This window comes from Amblyomma mixtum, chromosome 1 (genome assembly GCF_055824585.1).
Source record: "Amblyomma mixtum isolate Tamu chromosome 1, ASM5582458v1, whole genome shotgun sequence".
Classification (NCBI taxonomy): domain Eukaryota; kingdom Metazoa; phylum Arthropoda; class Arachnida; order Ixodida; family Ixodidae; genus Amblyomma; species Amblyomma mixtum.
In genome coordinates, this window is record NC_143012.1 from 3,231,160 (window position 1) to 3,254,086 (window position 22,927).

The window sequence follows — 22,927 nt, forward strand, 5'->3', positions numbered from 1 at the left end:
AAGAAGAAAGGATGGTTCTGGGAAGCGGAGGCAGGGCTGCGTACGGCGCACGCGAGGTCGCGGGGTCACGGAGTAGCGCTGCAGCAGCACATCGGGAAAAGGTTAAATTCTTCCACTCGCCACTCGCAGCGCACCGCAGAGCCGGCAGCCTTCTCTCTTGTCCGCCTACCCGGCAGGTTCCGGCCGGGGAGACGGACAATAGTCGCGGGCGAGAGCGAAGGAGGGGGGGGGGCACCACATGAAAAGCATTAGAAGAATGTCACTGGCGCCTCCACTACGGCTCAGCTTGTACTATTCTGGCGCAGTGCTGCGTTTCGCCGTAATCGCTTGTCAGCAAAGTGAACACAGCACCGTGCCTTCCCGTGAATAGTACAAGCAGGGACGTCGCGGCCACATCGGCATTCGCAGTATAGCGCCGCCCTGTCGCTTATTTGCTCGCTTATCCTCTAACAAGTCAAAAAGTCTTCCTGTTGTGGCACGCCATCCATGGCTTACGACACCACGTCTGTCATTCCCCTTCATACTTCAAGCGTTTCTCTTGCTATGGAAGTATTAGCCGTTGCGGCCACCAATTCAAGCAGCGAGAAAATTTTCAGCGCCGCAGGATTCGTAATGAAAGAGCGCCGCTCTTGTTTCGATCAAGCCATCATCAATGAACAACTTGCATATTTAGAGTGATAAATCTATACCTTTATGCGTTGTGTCTTGTGTATAATCCCAAACTGTGATCTGGAATGCGAGGTCAAAATTTGAATGTCATTGAAATAAACTCATTTTCCTGAAATTCTCTTTTTGTGTCGTCGCCGCTTTGCAGGTCGGGCCGAGCACGAGCGTGCTCAGGGTCCTTCAGTGTCGGGCCGGGCTTCCTGTCGGTAGGTTAAGTCCCGGGCCGGGCGCGGGTTCGAAATTGCGGCCCGTGCACAGCTCTATTCAGAAACCTAATCACATTTCCTTTTGTGAAAAAAGAGCTATGTGCAGAGTTTAAATGGTGCAAGTATGAAGCTACAATGAAGTCAATTACCAAACACATCGAAACATCAGTTGTGATGCCTGAAAAAAGATGTACTGCAACATATAAATACTCAAGTCTCGATAAGCAGGAATACTGAAGGGGAATAAAAACAGTTTTCTTTTGTTCGGGCTCACGCACCTGCTACAAACATATTCTTTATACATAACAATAAAACTTGAAGTAACTGTTTAAGAAGCCTTTTGGTCAAAGTATAGCTAAGTATGACTGAAAGGAGTCCGCAAGAAATGCACGGAAGCAGGCATGCAGTGTGACAGCGCAGCGCGACAGGTGCGCTTTTTAATCTCGCGCGCGCACTGAAGAACATGGGTTTATGGTTTATTGGGGTTTTAACGTCGCAAAACGAGTCAGGCTATGAGGGACGCCGTAGTGAAAGGGGTTCGGAAATTTCGACCACCTGGGGTTCTTTAACGTGCACTGACATCGCACAGTACACGGGCCTCTAGAATTTAGCCTCCATCGAAATTCGACCACCCCGACCGGGATCGAACCCGCGTCTTTCGGATCAGCGGCCGAGCGCCATAGCCACTGAGCCACCGCGGCGGGTCGAAAGACATGACGGGGACACGCCGAGGAGGCAACGCTGCAGTGCACGCTGCCTCCTCGCCTCCTCGCGAGCAGCCCCGTCCGCTGACGAGCGGTGGCGGGGGAAAATCTAGGGAAAACATGCCTGTCCCCAACCGGACATGACGTCATTAAATATCACGTGACCTATGACGTCACGCGTATGACGTCATATTTTTTTGACCAATCAGCGTTTCCAGCCTGCCGTCCCGCAAACGCTTGTTTCCGCAGGCGCTGGGTTTCCGTTCTAGTTCACTGTAGTTCTTCGAACGAGGGCTGCACAGCGGATGCGGCAAACCATGCGGCAGTTGCAGCGAAGAAGCGCCGATTGACAGAGTGGTGGACGCTGGTGCGACATTAGACTAGTACTGTTTCGTCGGTATTCGCGTGTGTGTTTGACGCTTCGCGTTTGATAGTGGTGTTTTTATGTGTGTATCTATCCAGCCAGGGCACCTTTGGTAGGCGCCCGCCCGTTACAAAGGGAAGGCTACATCATCATCATCATCATCACGAGCACTTGGCTCGCGAAGGCTGGCCACTTCCGTGAAACCGAAACTGAGAAAATTTAGCAAACGCCTTGTTAAGGCATTCCTGCCCGAAGTGGTGCAGAAACGAAGTTCCATTGAAAGTTCTGCGGCTCGTTTAAATAAAAAGTAAACAGTAAAGAAGTTTGTTTCATAGGCAGATTTTATCTCCGGAGTGACTGACAGCCCCAAGACAGCCCTTAGATATCACTCATACGCCTCATGCGGTCATACTTTACCTTTCCTTCCTCCATGTACTTTACGCAGTTCACAGGCGCCGCTATCTCCTCTTCGTTATTTTTATTGAGAGAGGGCGAAAGTTTCACTTCTACATGGTCGCTCTCTTTTTCTGCTTTTGCGCTGTGAGAGAGAGAGAGAGAGAGAGAGAGTCTAAACTCGTCTCCTCCTCGTCTCGCTCGTCGGCTGTTGCTGCTGGTTTGTCATCGGTTGATTGCTCGTGTGCATGCGTATGATGTGGGCGGTTCATTTTGATCGTTGTTGGTGCAAGTTACACTCAAAGTTGTGGATTCGTGAACTAGCAGAGTAACGCCAGTGCTTGTATCGTAGCGTTTCACACTAATTTTATTTTCTTCTCGTGTCCTCTTCGTCCGCGCAAGGTGCAAGTGTGCGTAGTGTCCTATGAAGGTGAGTTTGCTCATGAGTCATTCGGTTTTCATATGACGCGTACTGTTTGCGGAGGTATTCGGGTCAGTAATCAACTGCGAGATGAGTGACAGTTGCATGTTTGAGTTTTAGTAGCTGGCGGCTGGATCGGTAAGTCGAGAGAGCCGCGTGCAGCTGCTTTTAGCCCCCCCTTCCCCACCGTCGTGGCGCTTGAAGCTTGCAGACGTTCGTCCGTTTTCCGTATGCAGCCCGAGTTTGTGTATGCTGTTCGAATACGCCAAACATGTCCCGAGCCCTGGCCAATGCTCGCGTTGTCGTGCGGGAGTGCAAAGTCGCGTTGCGGCCGGATCAACTTCCTCGTCGCGCGTAGGCGCCAGCAGCGCGAACTTTCTTCGGAGAAAGTTTCGCCTCCGCGCGGGTCGATGTCGTCGTCGGCAGCGCCCGTTTTTTTTCTCCGCGGCGGCGGGGCAGCGCCGATCGCCGGCTAAAGAGCAAAAATTAATTGCTCTAGCGAAGGCCGCCCAGCGGCGGCGGGCCGGTTCGCTTTTCGTTTTTCGAAGCGCGGCTGTGCCTGCCCGGCCGGCGGAACGCCGTCGGAGAGCGGCATCCTGCCCCGGTCAGAGCGTTTATCGGCGGATGCCGAGCGGAAAGCTGCGCGTCCGTGCCCTGCGCGCATATCCGTCAGCGGCTTCTTTTTTTTTTTTACTGCATGCGTGTGTTCTCTGCTGCGCGTTCGTCGAGCCTGTTATCGCTCGGGTGCGTAATCGGCACGGAAAAGATGAATTCGTGCTCCACATCCCGTGTGTGACGCATCGGAGAAATTGCGTGGGTCCCATGGCGCAAGCCGCGGGTGGTCCGGTCGCACTCCGACAAGAGCGTGCCAATTCGAGACGGCGGGCGAGCCAGTTTTGATCGTCATGCATTCCGCCTGTAGTACAGCTCGCCCACAAAGAAGGGGAATTTTTTTTATGTTTTGAGTTGATGTTCATGAAGCCAAAAACTGATTTCTCCTGTGGCACAGGGCAGGAACCTGTTGCCTCACCGCGGTGCCGTGCTGCACTCCTCCCCTGTTTTATGGCGTTACTGTCAAAGGTCCATTGCCCGATAAAGGCTGTAAACTTGCCCGAACCGTCTCAAAGCTATAGCGAGGCAAAATGAAACAATGCTAAGTAATCTTCTGCTGGAGCACGTGGGTAATCCCCTCCTCCCCCCCCCCCCCCCCTTTTTTTTTTATTGATCTGAATTAATGCTAGAAATTAAGGCGATTTTCAGCTTGGGCGGCTGCACTTCCACGAGTGTACATGCAGCTTTCATCTCATACAACTTTGAATTACAGCTGAAGCAACTGAGTGACAACAAATACTTTGGTGTTTGCTGAACACTGACCATGTGGATGGATATGTCTGTCTAGCACAAGAGAACGGTTAAACACAAAATATTAGCTAAAGATGGGAGCATTCTGGTCATTGCTCACATTGCATTCATGACAGGATATGCATGGAGAGTTGATGAACTATCGTTCTCATCTGAATAACTGAGGCTGCCTCAACTACTTTAAAGGGACCCTGAAATGATTTCGATGGGCATATTCTAGTGTAGCAAATCTGTAGAGGTGTTCTTTGTGGATATTCGAATCAAATTTAGAAGCTTTGCGTGCACCCTATATTTAGAAATAATTTTTAAAAATCTCTGCACGCAGTAGCTCATAACCAGTTAGGGCGGCACACCTCACCGCACATTTCCTTCCCCGATGACGTCAGTGGGCAGACGGGGCGAGCTTGAAGGCTGGCGCTTCTGCCTACTGACGTCATCAGGGCAGGGGACACACAGTGAAATGTGTCACCCTAATCGGTTATGAGCTACTGCGAGCAGAGATTTTTAAAAAAATTATTTCTAAGTTATAGGGTGCTCGCAAAGCTTCCAAATTTGACTCGAATACCCACAAAGAACACCTCTACAGATCTGCTACACTAGAATATGCCCATCGAAATCATTTCAGGGTCCCTTTAAGGGAGGATGCAGCTTTCAAATCCCCCAAAATGGCCACAAGTTTAATTTGTGTTTAAATGGTATCTGCTGTATACCTCGTTTTTTATGCAGTCCCAAAGTGTCATGGCTGAAACCAAGCAGAGGCACTCTAAAAAAATTGTTTCGTGAACCGTGGTGGCCCTGCATTGTGGGGAAATGCTCGAACAATGGGCGCTTTTCTCTTGCGGTTTTGTGCGTAGGTACTCACTTTGTGGAGCAGATTTCTTCGCAACTGTTTAATCTATTTTGACCCCAATTGCTTTGTTGCATTCCTAGGACCATAGTGCATGCAGGTCAACACATTATTTGTTTTTAAGAGTTTTGAATTTTAAATTTCTTGTATGAAATTTTCTTCTCACTCTAGGTACGTCAACAGACACTGCATTGCAAAAATTTCAGACCAATGTTTGTGGTTAGCAAAAAAAACTAAATTATAAGAATGTCTTGACCTGTGGCATAGCAGTAGGAATGCAATGAATGTTGAACCGGCTTTCTGCCACATTTTCTTAACTCTGCAGCCTTGTCGCAAGATGCAGAGGAAAAAATATATATTAGAAAAAAAATTTTCTGGACATAGAACAGTGAAATTTTGTGAGAGTAGTCCTAGAAAACATTTCATGTAAATGCATGAAGAAATGAAATAATTTTTGCTGAAAGCAGACCAAGAAGGGCTGTGCGTGTGGAGAAGTGAAGCAGCACATTGGAGGAGTGCTCCCAACGTGCGTCCTGAGAGGGGTCGCTGCTCAATTGGGCACAATTAAGGCTCTTCCTGTGGAGGAGGGGGGAAGGGGGGGGGGGACGCACATCTTCCAGGAACCATTGGAGCCACTTGTGCAGCTCTTGGTTTCGGGGGAAGTGGCTGCCGTTGTGACTCACCACAGAAACCCTCATTGCTTGAAACTGTTGCTTTGCTTAGGTCCTAAAGGAAGCCTGTGCTGCACTCTGGGCAGAAAATCTCTTTTAGAGGGAATTAATTGTTAATTTTATTTAATTTCAACAGGGATGGAACATGTGTGTGACAGTGATCATAACTACTCAAGTGTCTTATGGTCTGTACTTTTTTTTTTCTTGATTCGCACTAATGCTGTTTGAAATTATAAGGAGTGCCAACTAGACCAATCTGAGGTTCCACTAGAGACTCTGGATGCATCCTTGTTTTTCTCCTCTGTAATATGTGGACACCAGTGGCGTAGTTGGATGGAGTTAGTATGTTGTATGCTGTCACATAGTGGCAGGTTTCTAAGAAAGTGGTGAACTCGTGTCTGTCACGGTTGCATTTTAGAGCTTTTTTGGATGCAGCTATTAGCATCGGCAACACTTGTTGACCTGAACAGTATAGTTTATTCAGTATTAAGCAAACAAAGGAAGGGGATTGAGGGGCTCGTTATAAATATGACAGAAGCCAACAGCCACAGAAACCAAGGGGCACAGGGGATTTTTTTTTAAATTAATTTATTGATTTTGTGGGATTGATCAATTTAGAATATTACTGAATATGTTATCACTTAAAGCTAATTGATAGAAAAGCAGAAGAAAAAACAACCACATGCCGCCGGTGGGATCCAAACCCACGACCTCCGAATTACGCGTCCGGTGCTCTACCTCTGAGCTACGGCGACGGCTGTCAAACCTTCTGCTTTCGGGGGTATTTATGTTTACAAGTAACCTAACCTTAAGAGTGTTCATCAGCGCCACCCACGTTCATAAGCGGCGGACGTAGAACGTCCTGAGTTACCGCACTCTCAAGGTTAGGTTACTTGTAAATATAAATACCCCCGAAAGCAGAAGGTTTGACAGCCGTCGCCGTAGCTCAGAGGTAGAGCACCGGACGCGTAATTCGGAGGTCGTGAGTTCGGATCCCACCGGCGGCATGTGGTTGTTTTTTCTTCTGCTTTTCTATCAATTAGCTTTAAGCGATAACTTATTCAGTAATATTCTAAATTGATCAATCCCACAAAATCAATAAATTAATTTTAAAAAAAAATCCCCTGTGCCCCTTGGTTTCTGTGGCTGTTGGCTTCTGTTTTATTCAGTATTGACAGGTACAGCTAGCTCACTGACACCTGTGAGCACTTCACTTCTTTTAATGCATGCATGCTCGAGGCAGCTGCAGTGAATTTTCGCCAACTGGCACTGTCTGGCAGAAACATGCGACAGTAGCATCACGGTCACAGTTTTAGCTTGATAGCCGAAGGCCAAGATGACTCACGGTGGGGGATTTATGCTGCATGCCTGTTGTGTCATATCTGCTTAGCTTGGATATAGTGTGCATGGACTCTTCTCATTATGCTTACTGTGCGCACCCTTTCCCTCTGTGCCTGTAGCACCTGTCTGTGTGAAGTATTGTTTCATCTTGCGTGCCAGCAGTTATACAGAAAGAAAACAACAGGCCGTGAAAATTTCAGCATAATGTAGACCAGGATCACAAGCGCTTCATGTTGAGCCACCACGCTGGGAAAATGCCATGCTGTTTCTTTCGAGCTCAAACATCAGTCAGAAAAATGTCTCGGCAGTGTTTTCAGCAGCGGCATTTTAGATATTAACAGACAATGCAATTAATTAACATTGATGTCCACATAGTCTGATGGTAGTTCAATCCTGAAGGCACGAAGTCAATTCGAGCACCTCAATTAAGAGTGGTTTCCGCGGCTAATATGCATTGTGCTTACACCTTTGTAGCTTAGCATTATTGCTGCATTTTTTCGCACGCTGCTCATTTTGTTTATTTATGTAATCATACTGTGAACCCTCACTTAAAGGTCTTAACTGGAAGGGAATACAAAAAATTGAAACAAATGAAAGGTCTATAGACACCAAATTTTTGGTTGCATGTTTTCTTATTACAAATGATGCATTAGACATCAGTATACATGGATCATCGCATGATATTCGCCTTCGACCGCTAAATAATTTATAATTGAATTTCTCTTTGATGTCGTTTCGGTTTCATCAACCGAACGATGGCTGTGACGTGTAGTTGACCTTCAGGTCACATGAGGCATGAAAGGAAACAGCAGTAAAACTGCTGACACATCATTCGTTGTCATTCGAGCTCTTGAAGCAGGCTGGTATAAGTGTTGTAGTGACCTAAAACTATGTATATCAGTGTTTATGTTGCTATTTTTTTCTTGCCTGACATGACCTGAAGGTAAACAACACATCACAGCCACCATTCAGTTGATGAAACTGAAACGGCATGAGAGAAGAAATTCAATTATAAATAAATTATGTTGCGGTCATAGGCGAGTACCATGTGGTGGTCATGTATTGTAATGTCTAATTCATTATTTGAGAGGAGAAAATTAGCAACTAAAATTAGATGCCTATAGTCCTTCAAGAACAGATGCAGAAAATTTCAGATATGAAGCTTTTTGACTATGAGTTGCTTGCAAATACAGCCCTCAATATTGTCTCATGGAAACTTTTCGCTTGAAGCCTGGGTGATCAGTATGCTTGGCCTGTATTTATTGCTTAATAAATGTCTTATACTACTACTGAAGAATCGAAATACTCCAAGTAACTACTACAAGATTGCACTCAGAGAATGACTGTTCAGCTGTGGTTATAATGTTCGAAGACTTGTTTCAAACACTGCCACGTTTCAAACACTGGCACACTGGAACTATGCACAACAGGACTAGGCTGATCTTTTCATAGTTCTAGTGCAGCAGAAAACAATGACAAACAAGAGATGTCTTTACATGAAAAGTAAGGATGCTTTGTTACATCAAAAGCTGCTGACTTTTGCTTTGTCTGCCTAGTTTCTAGCTACCTGAGATTGCAGAACTGTGGCATTTTGGTGACTTGAGTTGAGTTGCTCTTTACCGCATCTTTACCGCAGATAAAACATGCCACAAGCCTTTGTACATTCTCTAGTTTACCTTGTCTTAGCCATCCAAACAAATGAAGCATGCTCTGGCAGTCACCGTTTAATTGTTTCGCAGTCCATTCATTCACTTGATGTTTTTGTTGCTTCTTCTGGCGTTTCTCATAAAAAAAGTTCTTAAAAGCAGTAGGTCCTTACCATGTGCCTGTTTACAAGCAGCCTTTGAGCTTTCAACCTGTTTCTCTTTGATTATCTCTGCAGGATGAGCCAGTGGTTAGAGCCTTGGAGCTGGCGGCGACTCCAAGAGCCAATGTCCAGACTCTCCGCAACCTGTTCAACGACAAGGATGCCAAGTGCGGGGGCCATGTCGGCAGCCTTAAGAAGCCAGATGGCCCGGCAGAAGTGCGCATTCCCCGTCCCAGCCTTGCACCAAAGCCATCCAGCAAGCCCGGCATCTCTGTCAGTGCACAGCAGAAGTCTCCTCAGGGTCTAGCTGCTCAGGAGAGGGTGAATTCACCGAGGGCAGGGGACGCGACCAGGAGGGCCTCCTTCGAGCGCACCAGGGCAGCTGTAGCGCAACGAGTTGAACAACTGACCTTGCAACGCCAGGTCAAGGCTGCAGAAGAGAAGAGCTTCACCTCTGAGAAGCGGCCCTCCAGTGCTGCCCCACACAGAGTGCCACCCATGATCGAGGCTGCAGCTGTGGAAGATGAAAACAGCATATCCGAGCAGCCATGCTCCTCTTTTTCGGAGGAAGAGGAGGACTATGTGACACCCATTTCCTTGTCCAAACCACCACCACCACCGGTGTCTGGCTGGAAAGGGAGCATCGCCACACCTCAGCACAGTGAGGAGGCGCCATCTCCTGTGCCGCCACGCTTGCCAAAGTCCCCGGTGTCCTCGCCAAAGCAAAAGCCGAAGCTTCCTGAGCCACCACTGTATGTGCCCCCACAGCTGGTGCGCCACCCTGTGGGGCCTGGGTGGCGAAGGCGCGAGCTGCCTGCGGCCTCTGGGAGCTGCCCCCCAAAGCCGGCCCGGCCCACTGGCATGTGCCTGCCATCCACATCTAGTCCTCAAGGCCCCCCCACGCCAAGTACGGCCGCACAGCCTGACAGGCCTCCACGTAAGTACTGCTCCTTTATAGAGATGTTCTTAGGTGAAATTTTGCACCTGTCCTTTCTTTCTTTTTGTAAGGGTGCTCAGTGTTGAACCTCAAAAGGTGGCATGAAATGGACTCTTGAATACGTAATAAGGTGGATTGTTGAGCTAGTTTTAAAACCAGCAGCAGAAAAGAAACAGCCACGATGAAGAAACACACAAGGCTGCCTCGACCATGTCTGTGTGTTTTTTCCTTGTGTCTGTTCTGTGCTGCTGGTTTTACTTGAACAGCTGCATCAAATATTATTTGTGAAGGTTGAGCGATGCCTAGTTTCTAAAGTGCATTGAGAGTCATGCAATGGTGTGTCACTCAGACATAGGGTCACATATCCTTCTGTTTTCTATTGTATTTGAAAATTTAAACACTGCTGTGCACATCCTCCATTTATTTATTTATTTATTTATTTATTTATTTATTTATTTATTTATTTTTAAGCATACCTCGGCAAAATCACTGGTGCTCACTCAGGCTCACTCACAAAAGTTTTGTCAGCCTACGGGCTCACTCAGACTCACACTCACAGAGGCCTGGGCTCATTCAAACTCATGAACTCAAACTCAATTAGGATTACAACTCACTTGGGCTCACTCAAACTTACTAGTCATCAGGGGTCAACAACTCATAACGACTCACTCAGACACACGACTCATCTGGGCTCACTCACTCATATCAGCTCACAACTCATTTGGTCTCACTCATTCATTTCGACTCATCTGGGCTTATTTAAGCGTAATAAGTATTACGAGTGCACTGGAAACTCGACCGGACTAACCACGATTCATCATAATCTCAATGTGAGCCCATAATCACCACGACTCGGATCATGATCTAAATGTGAGTCTGGACTCACCATGACTCAGATCATGACCTGAATGTGAGTCCGAACTCACAACTCAGATCATGATCCGAATGTGAGTCTGGACTCACTCACGACTTAGATCATGATCTGATATGAGCATGAGTGAGCCAGGGTGAGTCCACTCATGAGTGAGCTCGTCGACCTGTGTTTTTAAAACAACTGCTTGAGAGCTCAGGAGCCGCTTTGCAGCCAAGGGCTGGCTGGGGGTGAAAAGTGATTCATTTTAGTGCCAGGCCTCAACTGCATGCATATGCTGATTTTATCAGCAAGCCCTTACTTTTCTACATCAGCACAGGAATTGTAGGTCAAAAAATTCAATTCCATTGATTTGCTGTTCATACTTTTTTTCCATCAGAAAGAAACCTTGAGATAAAGAAGTTGGCTCGCTCCTGCTTTTCCTTATTGGGGAGAGAACTGAGGGTCAATAAGGTGACTTGTCCCTACTTTTCCCTGTCGGAAAGGGAACTGAGGGTCTCATTGGCGTGTGCTGTTAGCAGTGAAGCCCATGGCACGTACATGCAGTGCCTGGCCGGAGCCCTCCCCCCATGCCCCCATCACGTCCACCGCCAGCACCACCGCGACCCGCCGTGCCCAAGCCACCGCGAATGCTGCCTGCATTGCCTGTCACACCAACCAACGAGCCTCATGAAGACGAGGCTGTCTCAGAGTCCAGACAGCCAACCTCCCCAATGTGAGTGCACTATCATCAATCCATGGGAACACTGCTCGAGGAGAAGGGGGTAAAGCAAGGAACATGCTGATGCTACTGCAGTGACTTCCAGATGATTGGTTTGTTGCGCTGAAGCACCTAGCATGTATGGCATAGGGTCGGTGAAAAAAAATTGCTGAGGCTCAGCTTGGCTAAGCCTGGGGAATGCGAAGCATATTAGTGGCTAGGCTTGGTAATACATGGCTTTCCTTGGTTGAATACTTGGTCATTTTAATGCAACCACTAGAAGCCTTCGTCGTGGGGGAAGACAACGGCATGGCTACAGCGGAACGCCGACTAACCCCGTGACGCACGTTGGGTGAGCGCCTGGATTGCCACGGAAGCCGCGTCTGCCTGCCCGGTGGAGCGAGCGTTTCACCTACACCGAGTGTGAACGCGCGTTCGAAATGCGCGGGAATGCGCGGGTGTGACGGCTAGGGGTCCCACGGCGACGGCGCGAGGTGGAGGCCGGCTCTCTCATCCGATGTCACGTGGTGTGACGTCACGGTGTCACGTGGCGTGACGGCTAGGGGTTCCACGGCGACGGCGCGAGGTGGAGGCCGGCTCTCTCATCCGATGTCACGTGGTGTGATGTCACGGTGTCACGTGGTGTCACGGCTAGGGGTCCCACGGCGACGGCGTGAGTGGTAGCTCTAGCAATATGCTTCGCATAAAAAAAGAACGTAGATGCTGCATATGTTGCAGGTGTTGATTAAAGTAGTACAGTTAAAGCTCATTAATTTGAATTTCAAGGGAAAAAATTGGTCAATTTATTGAATGACCTTGAAAAAACGGACAAGAACCACTGGCATTGCGGCAAATTTATTTAGTGTAAGATTGGGCACTAGCATGCTTGTGAGGAGGCTTCACCCATGGTCGCGTGGATCAGATGCGTGGCATTGCTTCAGTGTACAAACAGCTATCTGACAAACAGCAAACGGCATGTGATGAATGCATAGAAAATCAGAACTGAAGCTACATGGCCGGATAGTTCTAGGAGACAGGGCCATCTGTTTTTTGTTATGGCTGCCATTGTACGCACACTAGAAGTGTGCGGGTGACTGTGCACTGTGAAATTCAGGTTTGAGTAGAGCTACTTTTACAGCCGCACATGACATTCCTTGACGCAGCCTTCCTTCGCAAGCCCATTCGAATTAACCGGCGCGAGGCCTGTAGCGCCTAAATTAGTGAACGTCTGATGCCATAAACTTGCATGGACGTTGGCCAAGACTGTGCTGGTGGTTTGAATTGAATTATCCAGGTTTCCGAATTAACAGGAGTCGAATGAACAAGCTAGCTGGTACTGACCAAAAGTCATTAGATTTCAGTGAGGTTGGCTGAACGATCAAAAAGTCTCCTATTCCCACTGGTGTTGCTCTATTGTCATATGCCGACTGGCCCATGGCTGAAGCCAGGTGGCACCTGTAAAAGTGCATTGTGGCTGCAGCCCCGAATACACAGAGGACGAAGAGTTGGGCAGTGGTGGTGGCGATGACGGGCTGTACGCAGACACGGAGCTGGATGATGCGCCTCCCACCTTACCTTCCGCCCGCACCCCTCCGGCACCTCCACGGCCAGCAGAGGATGAGCTGTACCAGGATGTGAGTGTCTTCCTGCTCAAGAGTTTTTCGTGCGCTGACCTGTGGGAGAGAAATGACCAGTGGGGCACATTGTGTGGCACAGAGCGAAAAATAATACGAGAGGCCATTGTACTAGGTTTTGCCAGTCCTAGTGGCTGCTGCATCGTCGTGTTGGCAGCTGGCCTGCCAGGGCAAGGGTGCATTTCTCCTCCCTGTGTGTAACTTCAGAGTAAGCTTGCAACAAAGAGCACCAGTGAGAGCAGTACCACCCCACAGATATACTGACCAATGGTCGAGTACAACTCAAGAATAAAAGGGAAGAAGAGGCCACTCAAACGAGGTCCTCCAAAGAATAATGTCGACCACTTTTCATCACATTGCACCTAATCTGTTGTTAATTCCCTTGCACTTGCCACCCCCTGAAATCCACACTAGCAGGTGCAAGGCGACTAACCACGACATCATGACACTCAGTCCACACCAGAGGCTGGAGGTCCGCCTTTGAGGAGCATTCTTTAGAGATACGAATCAAGAGCCTAGGTGCCAGTCTCAGCATTACAGGAACCACATCCTAGAGGCTAGGCTAGTGACCATTCACTTCAAAACGGTGATCATGGAGTCCTTTTTTTTGGTGTGGACGTCGCAATTTTGAAACGAGTGGTGGGAACATTTGTAAATTAAATTTTCTCAGCAATAAATATGTTGTCAGCTGCTGTGTAAAATGTCATCGCACCCAGAAAGAGGCAGAGTCAATTTTACAAAGAACAATAATTAAATTGTAGTGAACCACGACGGCTGTGCCTGTTACCACCAGGGCAGATCACTGACGACTCGCCGACGAAGACGAAGCGCTGGTGAAAGATGAAGAGCCGCCGCACTGCACGAGATCGGTTCGGGTGAACTGGCCATTATCTGCACTGCCCGCCGTTTTGCTCGCCCATTTTGTGTTGCTCGCCGTGAACTCCATCCCCGTGCACCATATATATATATATATATGGGAATAAAAGTTCACTGTATTTGAGCTGGTGGAACATGAGGTTTGTAGATGACGTGCCAAGCTTGGATGCTCAGGATTGGGAATGCTTCAGCCCTGCGATGAGTTGAGAAGCACCACATTTGTCTTCTGTTCCAGACCCTGGAAGAGCTGTACGAAGAGATGCCCACGGATGACCCGTAAGTGACCACTGTTGGCCCCACCACCGTAAGGCCCCTGTTCTAATTTCTTTTCTTTTTCCAGGCCACCACCTGTGCCACCCCCCCCACTGATGGGCAGGGACAGCCTTCCCAGGAAGGACAAGCGGGAATATGAGAGACTGTGCAAAGCGTTCGGGGTGAGCACTGATGAGGGCGGAGGTTAGGGCGATGTAGGGAGCTATAGAGAGGAAAATAGTAGCGGTAATAGTGTACTGCAAGACAAGAAGGGAGTAGAGTTGGTTGGGGAATAAATGTTCCCTAAGACAACCAGGAAGAAGAAATTAACAGGGGCAGGACACGTAATGCGTACAACAGATAACCAGTGGTCCCCTGGGGTAGCCCAGTGGGTTCCAAGGAGGGTAGGTGAGATTACAAAGTGTGTGGGTATAGGCTGGCTGGAATTAGTGCCACACAGGGCCACATGGAGGTTTGTGAGCAGATGCCCTGTAGTGGACGTTGCCAGACTGATGATGCATCGTTGCGTGCACAGCTGCCGGGTGGCTGGGAGCGGCAGCAGCCCCTGGACGCAGGTCGTGCGCGAGGCAGCAGCAGTGGGGGCGGACCCAGGAGCCTTGACCTGCCCCTGCATCGGGGGGAGCCCGTGTACGTGCTGCGCATGGAGCACAACCCACCGGGAAAGTGGCTCGTCCGAAACAGTCAAGGGGAAGGCAAGTGCACCACTCAGGCCACGCTGTGCCCAGGGCATGGGGATGCAACAGCACAAGTTGGCTCCGGCAGAGACTCCCCAATTGTGCCCTTTCTTGTCCCTCTTGTGTGTTTTGTCTGGGGGGCTTGGTGCTCTTGAACTGCCAAGTGCAGCTGCCCATCCACTGGCTATTGAAGTGAAAGTATGAAGAAGAAATATTTTTCCTTCCCTGAAGTTTTTTTCAAGTTTAAGCATCAAGGTTTGCATGGCCATATAAGAGCTCACACTAGCAGGATGGCACCATTTCTGATGTATCTTTCATTCGCTGCCCTATTCAGGGTCACTGGCCAAACAAAAAGAAATAATAGCACTCAAAAGAAGAGTGAAGAAGGTTGGGTGAGTTGGTATGCATTCATGATTCACAACGATGCAGCAAGCACGGACAAAACGGAGACTAGGCAAAACAAGTGCTGACTTCAACTGAAATTTATTACGGGAGGGGAAGAATACATACATCTATGAACCTTACAGAAACAAACAAAAATGGAACCGGAATACAAGGCGTGAACTATGTGCGCATGTTTCCAACAACAAAAACACTCTAGCTAGAGTAAGATAACTCTAGACACAACCTTATTCATGCTATCAATTGAGATAGGCATCCTTGAGGAAATCTACTTCATTTTGTGAAACCACTACTGATAGCTGACTGATGCAAGTGTCTCCAGAATCATGCATGTACAATACGCTTCCACTGCTTCTCTGGCCAATGGCCAATTGGTCCTTGTGCCTAAAAAGAATAACTGTAGCAGAAAAAACCGGGGTGTAACCACACGAATGACGGTGCTGGGCAAGATCAATGGACGATTTTGACCAGTTACTATCACAAGAATCGTCATGTTCCTGAAGCCGTTTATTAATGCATCATCCAGTCTGATCAATATACACAGCACTGCAAGAAAGTAGAAACCTATAAACAACTCCAACACTGCAAGAAATAAACTTTGGACTATGCTTGACCTGACATCCACCCATTTTAGCTCTTGTCAGATCTCCTTTTCTGTTGTGAACAGATGCCACTTATTGGATGCGAATGCCGAAAAACAACCTACATGCCATATTTGCCCCTTATCTTCTTCTTTAACCAATGGGACAACCTATGGGCATACGGTACAACAGCAACCATCTTTTGGGTCACTGGGAATCTGTTGCTGTCTTGTGCTGCTTTTCACCAATTTCATCATCGTTTCACTCGCTCTGGTTATAAGGTGATCTGGGTACCCACTCTTTTTCAGCCTAGCCAACTGCACAGACAAGCTATCATTGATCGGGTGGGCACAGGACTTGTAAACGGCTGACCGGATTCAAGACACCACAATACCATCCTTTAATAGCTTTGAGTGACCTGAATTGAAGTTCAACAAAGCGTGGAGTGTCGTCCACGAACTGTGAAAGCTTTTTTAGACTTTGTTAGTGTAATCTGGGGAAGCCCCCAAGCTGGTGTTTGACCTGCCACCGCTGCATGCTGGTGGTGCTCTGCGGGGAAGCCAACCCACCTGGCATTTGGCGTTCGGTTTTACGCGGGCCTGTGCAACCGCCGCGAGCAGCTTTAAAATGGTGCTAAAATTTCGGAAGAGGTTTGTCCCAGTTGCCGTCCTTTCACCAACTTAATTGTACTTCTCCTGCTAGTGTTCTTAGCAGAACTGGCTGTATTTCGGCTATATTGAACTGTTGTACGATTTTTTACCTGTTCTCTGTAATAAGGTTTAAGCTGTTTCCATGTGTGCCTGCAGGAGGCCAGTTCCTTTTTGTTGCTGTTCTTGTTTTCCTGCTTCGATGACTGTTACAAAATACTGTAACCAGTCAGGTTCACTTAACAGTGCTGTTTTCGGGCTTAGTTAGGCTTGTTGGGTAATGCAGCTGTGTTTCAGCTTCTTTCTTTTTACTTGCAGTGGGATATGCTGACCTGGCAAACATTGAGGTAGATCCCAGTTCCATCAAGCTTGTGAGTGCTTTTTCTGCTCTGCGTTTTCTTCCCTCCCTTTTCAACATTGCCTGCTACTGGCTTCTTTGCTTTCTTTATGAGGATATTTAGGTTAAAGTGAGTGGATGTGTAACCACTGAGTGGACCAGAAACGAGTGGCTTGTCTCACTGATGTGCAGCTAGTATAAGGGTGTGTTGTTGCTGCAGTTCACTGGCTGAAGGATGCAACTGGAAAGCAGTGCAGCCACTGTGCCTGGCACTCACACACACAGAATACTCAGCTGAAGGAGTGGTGTTAGAGCTCACTCTTTTACCTGGAGAAGGGCAGAATTTTTTTTATTTTTTGAAGTTCAGAAGTTGGTACTAGTGACAAGAACAGCAGCAATCGTAGTTAGGTGCACTGCAGCACAGAAGTGGCTAGAAATCTCTACTGTGGTCACACCTGCTGTGGGCATCACTCAGCATTTGCAAGCTGAATCACTTCATTTTCAGTTGTACAGTTGAACCCCTTTGTGACTGACAAGTACTGGAGAGGAGTTTTTACCTGTTACATACGAGGGGTCACTTATAAGCAGGGTTTCTTCTTTTCGTGAGGAGCAAAACCACAAAACAGGATGGGACAGAGGCAGAGAGTTTCTGATCTCTTGCTGTATTTATGTTGTCACCTAGTGACTAGCAGTTCCACAAAATAAGTCTATAGCTTGTTACACAAGCTTCTGTTGCAATAAAAAAAAGAAAGAAAAAGTAGCTGTTTACTTTCATCTGATTGGCATGTGTCAAAATGCCATATACCTTCTACTGCTCTGCAACTGCATTTATTGGCACTCTATGTTTGCATTAATTTGCTGTGGAACAGTATAGTGCACTAAGCAAAAGACCGAAATCTTTTAGTTTACTGATCGTGAATTGTAAACATTTAAGCCTTCTGCCCAGCATTGTTTTGTAGAGCAAACTTTGTTATGCAGACCGGGCACTTAATTTAATAATTATAAAAGGCGCCCCATTTAGCAGCAATGCAGCACATGAAACGCGGCCAATGAAGGGCATGCCTGCCTTAGGTTAGCACACAATCGCATTGATAAGGCAGCCAATTCATCCCCCCTGAGAAGGAGGCACGCTGCTTCCCATCTAAGTTCTCCGAAGTCTCCGCTGTAAATTCGCTGAACTTCGAAGCTGGGAACGGAGGCAGCGTGCGTCTGCTATCAGCGCAGGTGGCAAGGGTCGCGCATTGCGGCGCGCTGGCGGAGGCTTTCTCATTGGTTTGTGGCATAACTTGCGGACTGCGCAAACCACTGACTGATGGTTCTTTTTTCGGTTTTCGAGCTTCATGGTTGCGGGAGTAGCTCGGCTGCACACTCCCGCCGTTCTCGGTGCAGGCAGATGCAAGCACACTTGCACTCATGCCCTCCTGAATGTTTTACATTTAGCTGGCCTATTTTATGTTGGTTTCTGACGCAATAAATATCACGAGAGCGATCACGCCTTACCTTGTCACTGGTGCACGAACACAGTGGCAATTTGTGAGTGATGGGGCCACATCTGCGGAGTGGATAAGGAACTCCACAAGTGAAGATAAAATGTCTCTTATAAGAGAGGTTCTCGATCAGGTTTTGAAGATTACTTGTCCTTTACTACCCAATGTCTTCAATACTCGGTGTCTGTTATAAAAGAGGTCCGCTTCATGGGGAAGAGATTAGGGAGCCAACCGAGTGAATGAAAAGTGTCTTTTATTTCTGATTGTCTGTCACATCTGTGTGTCTTATAACTGGATTCAACAGTGTTGTATGATGAAGATCAAAGAGGCGACTTTGAGTTTGAAAACCGATGTGCAGCGTTCTTTAGGCATGGGGTGAGCACAGCTGCGACATATTTTGCGCAAATGTTGTCGAATATAGCAGTTCACCCTGCCCTCTAATTCCTCCATCCTTCACCACATGAAGGAGCACCATCGGACCAACCAAGCTTCATCTATCTAATTGGGCTGCGAGACAGCTGATGGCCTTTACATCACTACGGACTGTACAGGTGGAGTGAGGCCTGCTTGAAGTGGCCAGAGCAGTTTGCGACTTTCAGCCAGTGGGATTCACTGTGGCGGTTTTGCACCTGAAAGTCTTGTGGTGCGTGTAGATGGGGAGCAGCCCCTCCACCCCGCTTTGCTGGCAGCAGACTGAGCGCACATGTCACCCCTCGTAGGCGCCTTCAGCAAGCTTGGACAGGAGTCCCGATCGCCCGTGCCACTGGTTGGCCAAACTGACTACCTGCGTCGGGCAAGTTAGCTCGGCCTTACCACCTGGCTGGCTGTGCCTCTTTACCTCCAAGCCCCCCTTTCTCTCTGCTTGCTGATGGCAGCGTCTGGCTTGGCACAGAGCCTTGACAGCTGTTCAGGGAGAGGTCAGTGGGGTGGGCAAGAGCCAGCATCTCTCCGCATACTGTGAAAATCAGGCCCTCCAGTGTTTGCACACTTGGTTCCAAATACCGTCAGTTGCACAAAAATGCAATCCTTGCTTGGTATTTTGTCATTTTGTAGGCTGGTCAAAAGACCCACTGACCTCTCCAAATGAACTCCGTCTCTGGAGGCATGTTGCAACAACTGCCAGCTGCCCTCAACTACTGTCAGTGTTCAGGCTGTAGCTGCTGCCTTCCAGGCAAGAGCTTGGAACTCTTGAATGGCCACCCTGAAGTGTGTGCTTTTTATTTTTTTTTTTGCCAAATGCTTAGCATTGGCTATGCAGTGCACACATAGCACCACACCCTCTTTCCCAAGGCACCTGACAAGCCTCGTGTCTTTCCTTTTGGCTTGTGAGCAGGCAGATGCACAAATGTGTGATCACTGGCCATGTTCACCTTGCTGCGCATACGTTCACCATGCAGGTCTGTGCAGTTTCCGCACGCATGGCTCTTCTGGAGGTGTTCCACCCCATGAGCGGAACTGGGCTGAGACTAGACGCTTTTTCTGTGCACAGAATGACGGGGGATAAAAAATAGAATGTAGGGGCACGTGAATGGGTTAATTCTGACTCACCATACTGAGCATTGTTATTTACGAACACATACTTGTGAATATCTCTGGCTATCGTGCTGTTCCACTATTGATTTAGATTGCACAGAAATGCCCATTTGTTTATTTTTCCCTTCCTCATAGAAGCTGGTTCTTGCTATACTGCGCTGTCATTAGTGCAGCATTAGTACAGCGCCTGATGTAGGGTCTGCTTACACGGTGCATGGTGGTTTGCGCACGTGAACTGCACTGCCACTTGGTAGCTTCTAGGGGGCTGCTGCTAGTTGCTGCAAAGTCAATGTAATGCACTGTCAAAAGCAGTGTCATGTGCAGAAATATAACCATTTGTTTACTAGTCTAGTCTTTCGTTCCATTTTGGAGTGGTGTATCATTCAGACATTCAATTCATTTGCATTGAATGCTTCCTGTGGTTCACATAGTTTGGATCGGAACCTGTAGCTTTTCCTCTGTGGTAGTTTTATTTAATGAGGGCCTTTTTGTCAGATTGGTCAAGCAGCATCTCTGTGTTTGGGCATTTGCACTGAGCTAGGCACTGTACTTGCTAGTGTTAGTAGGCATGCGTCACTGCTTATTTCGCCTTATTTAGTCTTAGTGAAAAAAAAAAACGTTTTTCATGTGATATTTTCCTTAGCTTTTTTTTTTCTTTTTTACAAAAGCAGGAACTTTGAACTCATGGGCTACAGGTTGTGCAAGTTGCTTTAGCATATTAGCTCATGGATTTAGGATCTTTGAGAGGTGTGCAGAGAATGTGAGGTCATGCTGTGTCATAAGCAGGGAACTGTGATAGCATAGACTGCTAGAAAAGCCTGTTTGCTTTAGCATGAGTTCGCACTTTATTGCCGTACAATTGGGGCACTATGCTTAGTATATGTCTATGGAAGTAAGCTGTGCGTAAGGACCTCTTCGGAATGCATCTTTGCAACTTCAGAAATCCCGATTCAGTCTCACTGCTCACGCACCCCTTGTGTCCTGCAAAGCTTTCAGACCAGTCTGGTGAGCATGGTGAATGAAACCTGCCTGGTGCACTTCCCCATGCATGAGCTCATTAAGGGCAGCGCACCTGTGCCCCCCTGTTGCTTTTCGCTTTGCACCAAGTGGAGCTGCCCCAGTGCACGTGCTTGGGTGTTTGTTTTTGCTGATGGGAAGGTGTGCCCCAAATGACCCCTTCCTTTGGCACAGGTTATGACGACTCAGAGGGGCCTCTGTGCGAACTCAAGGTGAGTCTCTTGCCATCACACTAGCGTTGTCTCTGAAGCATGCAGCTGTACGTATCTTTGTGATGCTCTTGTCCTTTCTAGGAAGCATGGAGGGGACACTGTGCACAATGAAAGTGACGAAGAAGAAGGTGAGCCCATTGTTGACATGTGGGTGCTTGATGAACCCCTTTGGAGCTGCGAAGGCTGCCTCCATCTGTTGGTGCACATCAGCCCCTGACTGCAACCTGTGTTCCCTGCAGCCATCTACGAGGAGACCTCTTAGGCAGCAGACATGGCCTGCTGTTGAAGATCGTCTGGCTCAGCATCTGCTTCAGTGCCGAGAATTGCGTATAGGAGGCTGGTTTAGTATGTGCATTGTGTGAAAATATCAAAGTATTTTCTACATTTGTTTGTTCTGTGTGTTATCTAGGGTGAATATTTGGGGCAAATCTCGCTGGTAAAGTGCTACTAGAAGGATTGCAGTATACACATCAACGCAGTGTGCATCTGCAAAAGGCTGTCGATTAAGCCTCCTCGATTGATTGTGGTCTTTTGAGGTCTTGTTTACGAAGTCATTAGTACCAATGTGTACCCCTTTCTGCTACAAACCCAGTGGTCGTAACTGCTTGAAAGTGATGTCATTCAATTTCTAGAGTCGTTCTGAGCGTAAATTTCAAATCTGAGCGTAGATCTTTCCGTCTGTCTATTCAAACTCGCAATGTCCGTGCCGAAAAGGATGGGCTGGTGGTATGTTGAATGATTGGTGGAGCCTGTGCCCAAAATTTGGTGCCACCTGCACACGCATATTACTTGTGAAGTCAGCTGTCGAGGGCGATATCTCATTTCTTGGTCTCTTCCGACTTACAAAAGCTCAGTTTTCAGTGAGAATGGTCATCTTGTGATTAGATCACCTGTTCAAATTCAAATTCTTTATTTCTGCCTTGTAAAGATCCTAGTGATCAATACCTTCTATTTGTCCTCAGTGACCCTTTAAGAAGTGGGCATTCAGCTGCCTCTGACAGGAATGCCTGACGCAGTAAGCCTATGAGCATGCTGGCCAGAGTTGTGAAGGACTTACTTTGGAAAGTCCAGTTGTCTTAGAGAGCGCAGCTTTATTCGCATCCTGGACACAACATTGTATATTAAAAAAAAAAGTTAGATTACATACAATTGCTACAGATATCAGTTCCTTTTTTTTATTATTATTGAGAATGCCTGTAGCTAGACCTTATTGCAGGCCTTTTTGATTAAAACAATAATGGTTGTACTTATGGCTGTGCTTATAGAAGGAAGTGCTATCACCACTTGAAACAGAAGAGGAATGGAAGTTAAGTTATGCAGGTTTTCATGCTATTTTGGGGCTGTTGCTCTGGGCTAAGGGAAAGGGTGAGGCACCACATGGTCTCCATGTTGTGGCAGCAATGAAACAGCCACTGAGGTAGCCAGGTATTCTGTGATGCTTATGCATGATCTCACATCAGTGTGCCTACATGCATTACAGCAACCTAACTGACCAAGCAACTGGGGTGGTAATAAACAGGTCGAGTCTCCCGGTCTGCAGAGGTGTGTAAGGTAGCATGACAGGGTCTCAATACACACTGCTACACTAATCCAACAGTACAGTCTCACCATGCACCTAGCTTCTGTACTGTATTAATTTTCTTCTTTGACTGAGTGTAACGCCTACTCAGTAGCCAGCTAGCATGCATACCAAGGATAGTGATCTTTCTAGGTTAAAACCAAATTTCGAAAATTTAATTCAGCATACTTTTACAGTTTTTTTTTCGTCAAAGGCGAATTTCAATAATTTAATTCGGCATTTGGCAGAGCGCCTGCTCTGGTGAAGCGGTGGTCCCGGGTTGGAACCCCAGACCAGGACGAATTTTTCTTTAACTACGAAGTTTCTGAGAAAGCTGTATAGCTTTCCTTTTTGTAGCAGTATGGCTGCGCTCTGTTGGAAGTCAATGAGTAATTACTCCCTTATT

General features: G+C 47.6%; 1 protein-coding gene across 7 annotated transcripts; it reads left to right on the forward strand.

Moving 5' to 3' along the window:
* The first annotated feature begins 2,511 nt into the window (after positions 1-2,511).
* LOC149365268 (uncharacterized) lies at positions 2,512-21,347 on the forward strand. Of its 7 annotated transcripts, XR_016282566.1 has the most exons (12): positions 2,513-2,763; positions 8,858-9,719; positions 11,137-11,305; positions 12,771-12,924; positions 14,036-14,076; positions 14,141-14,234; positions 14,588-14,765; positions 16,696-16,748; positions 18,921-18,994; positions 20,926-20,963; positions 21,045-21,091; positions 21,203-21,347. XR_016282566.1 is itself a non-coding variant. In XM_089541487.1 (11 exons), the coding sequence occupies exons 1-11, from the start codon at positions 2,758-2,760 to the stop codon at positions 21,223-21,225; spliced, it is 1,665 nt and encodes a 554-aa protein (XP_089397613.1). In that variant the 5' UTR covers positions 2,513-2,757; the 3' UTR covers positions 21,226-21,347. The 7 variants fall into 7 exon arrangements, 4 of the variants coding, with proteins under 4 accessions (XP_089397608.1, XP_089397613.1, XP_089397619.1 ...); XM_089541487.1 differs by lacking the exon at positions 18,921-18,994; XM_089541493.1 differs by lacking the exon at positions 18,921-18,994 and having other exon boundaries at positions 16,696-16,724.
* Positions 21,348-22,927: the final 1,580 nt, after the last annotated feature.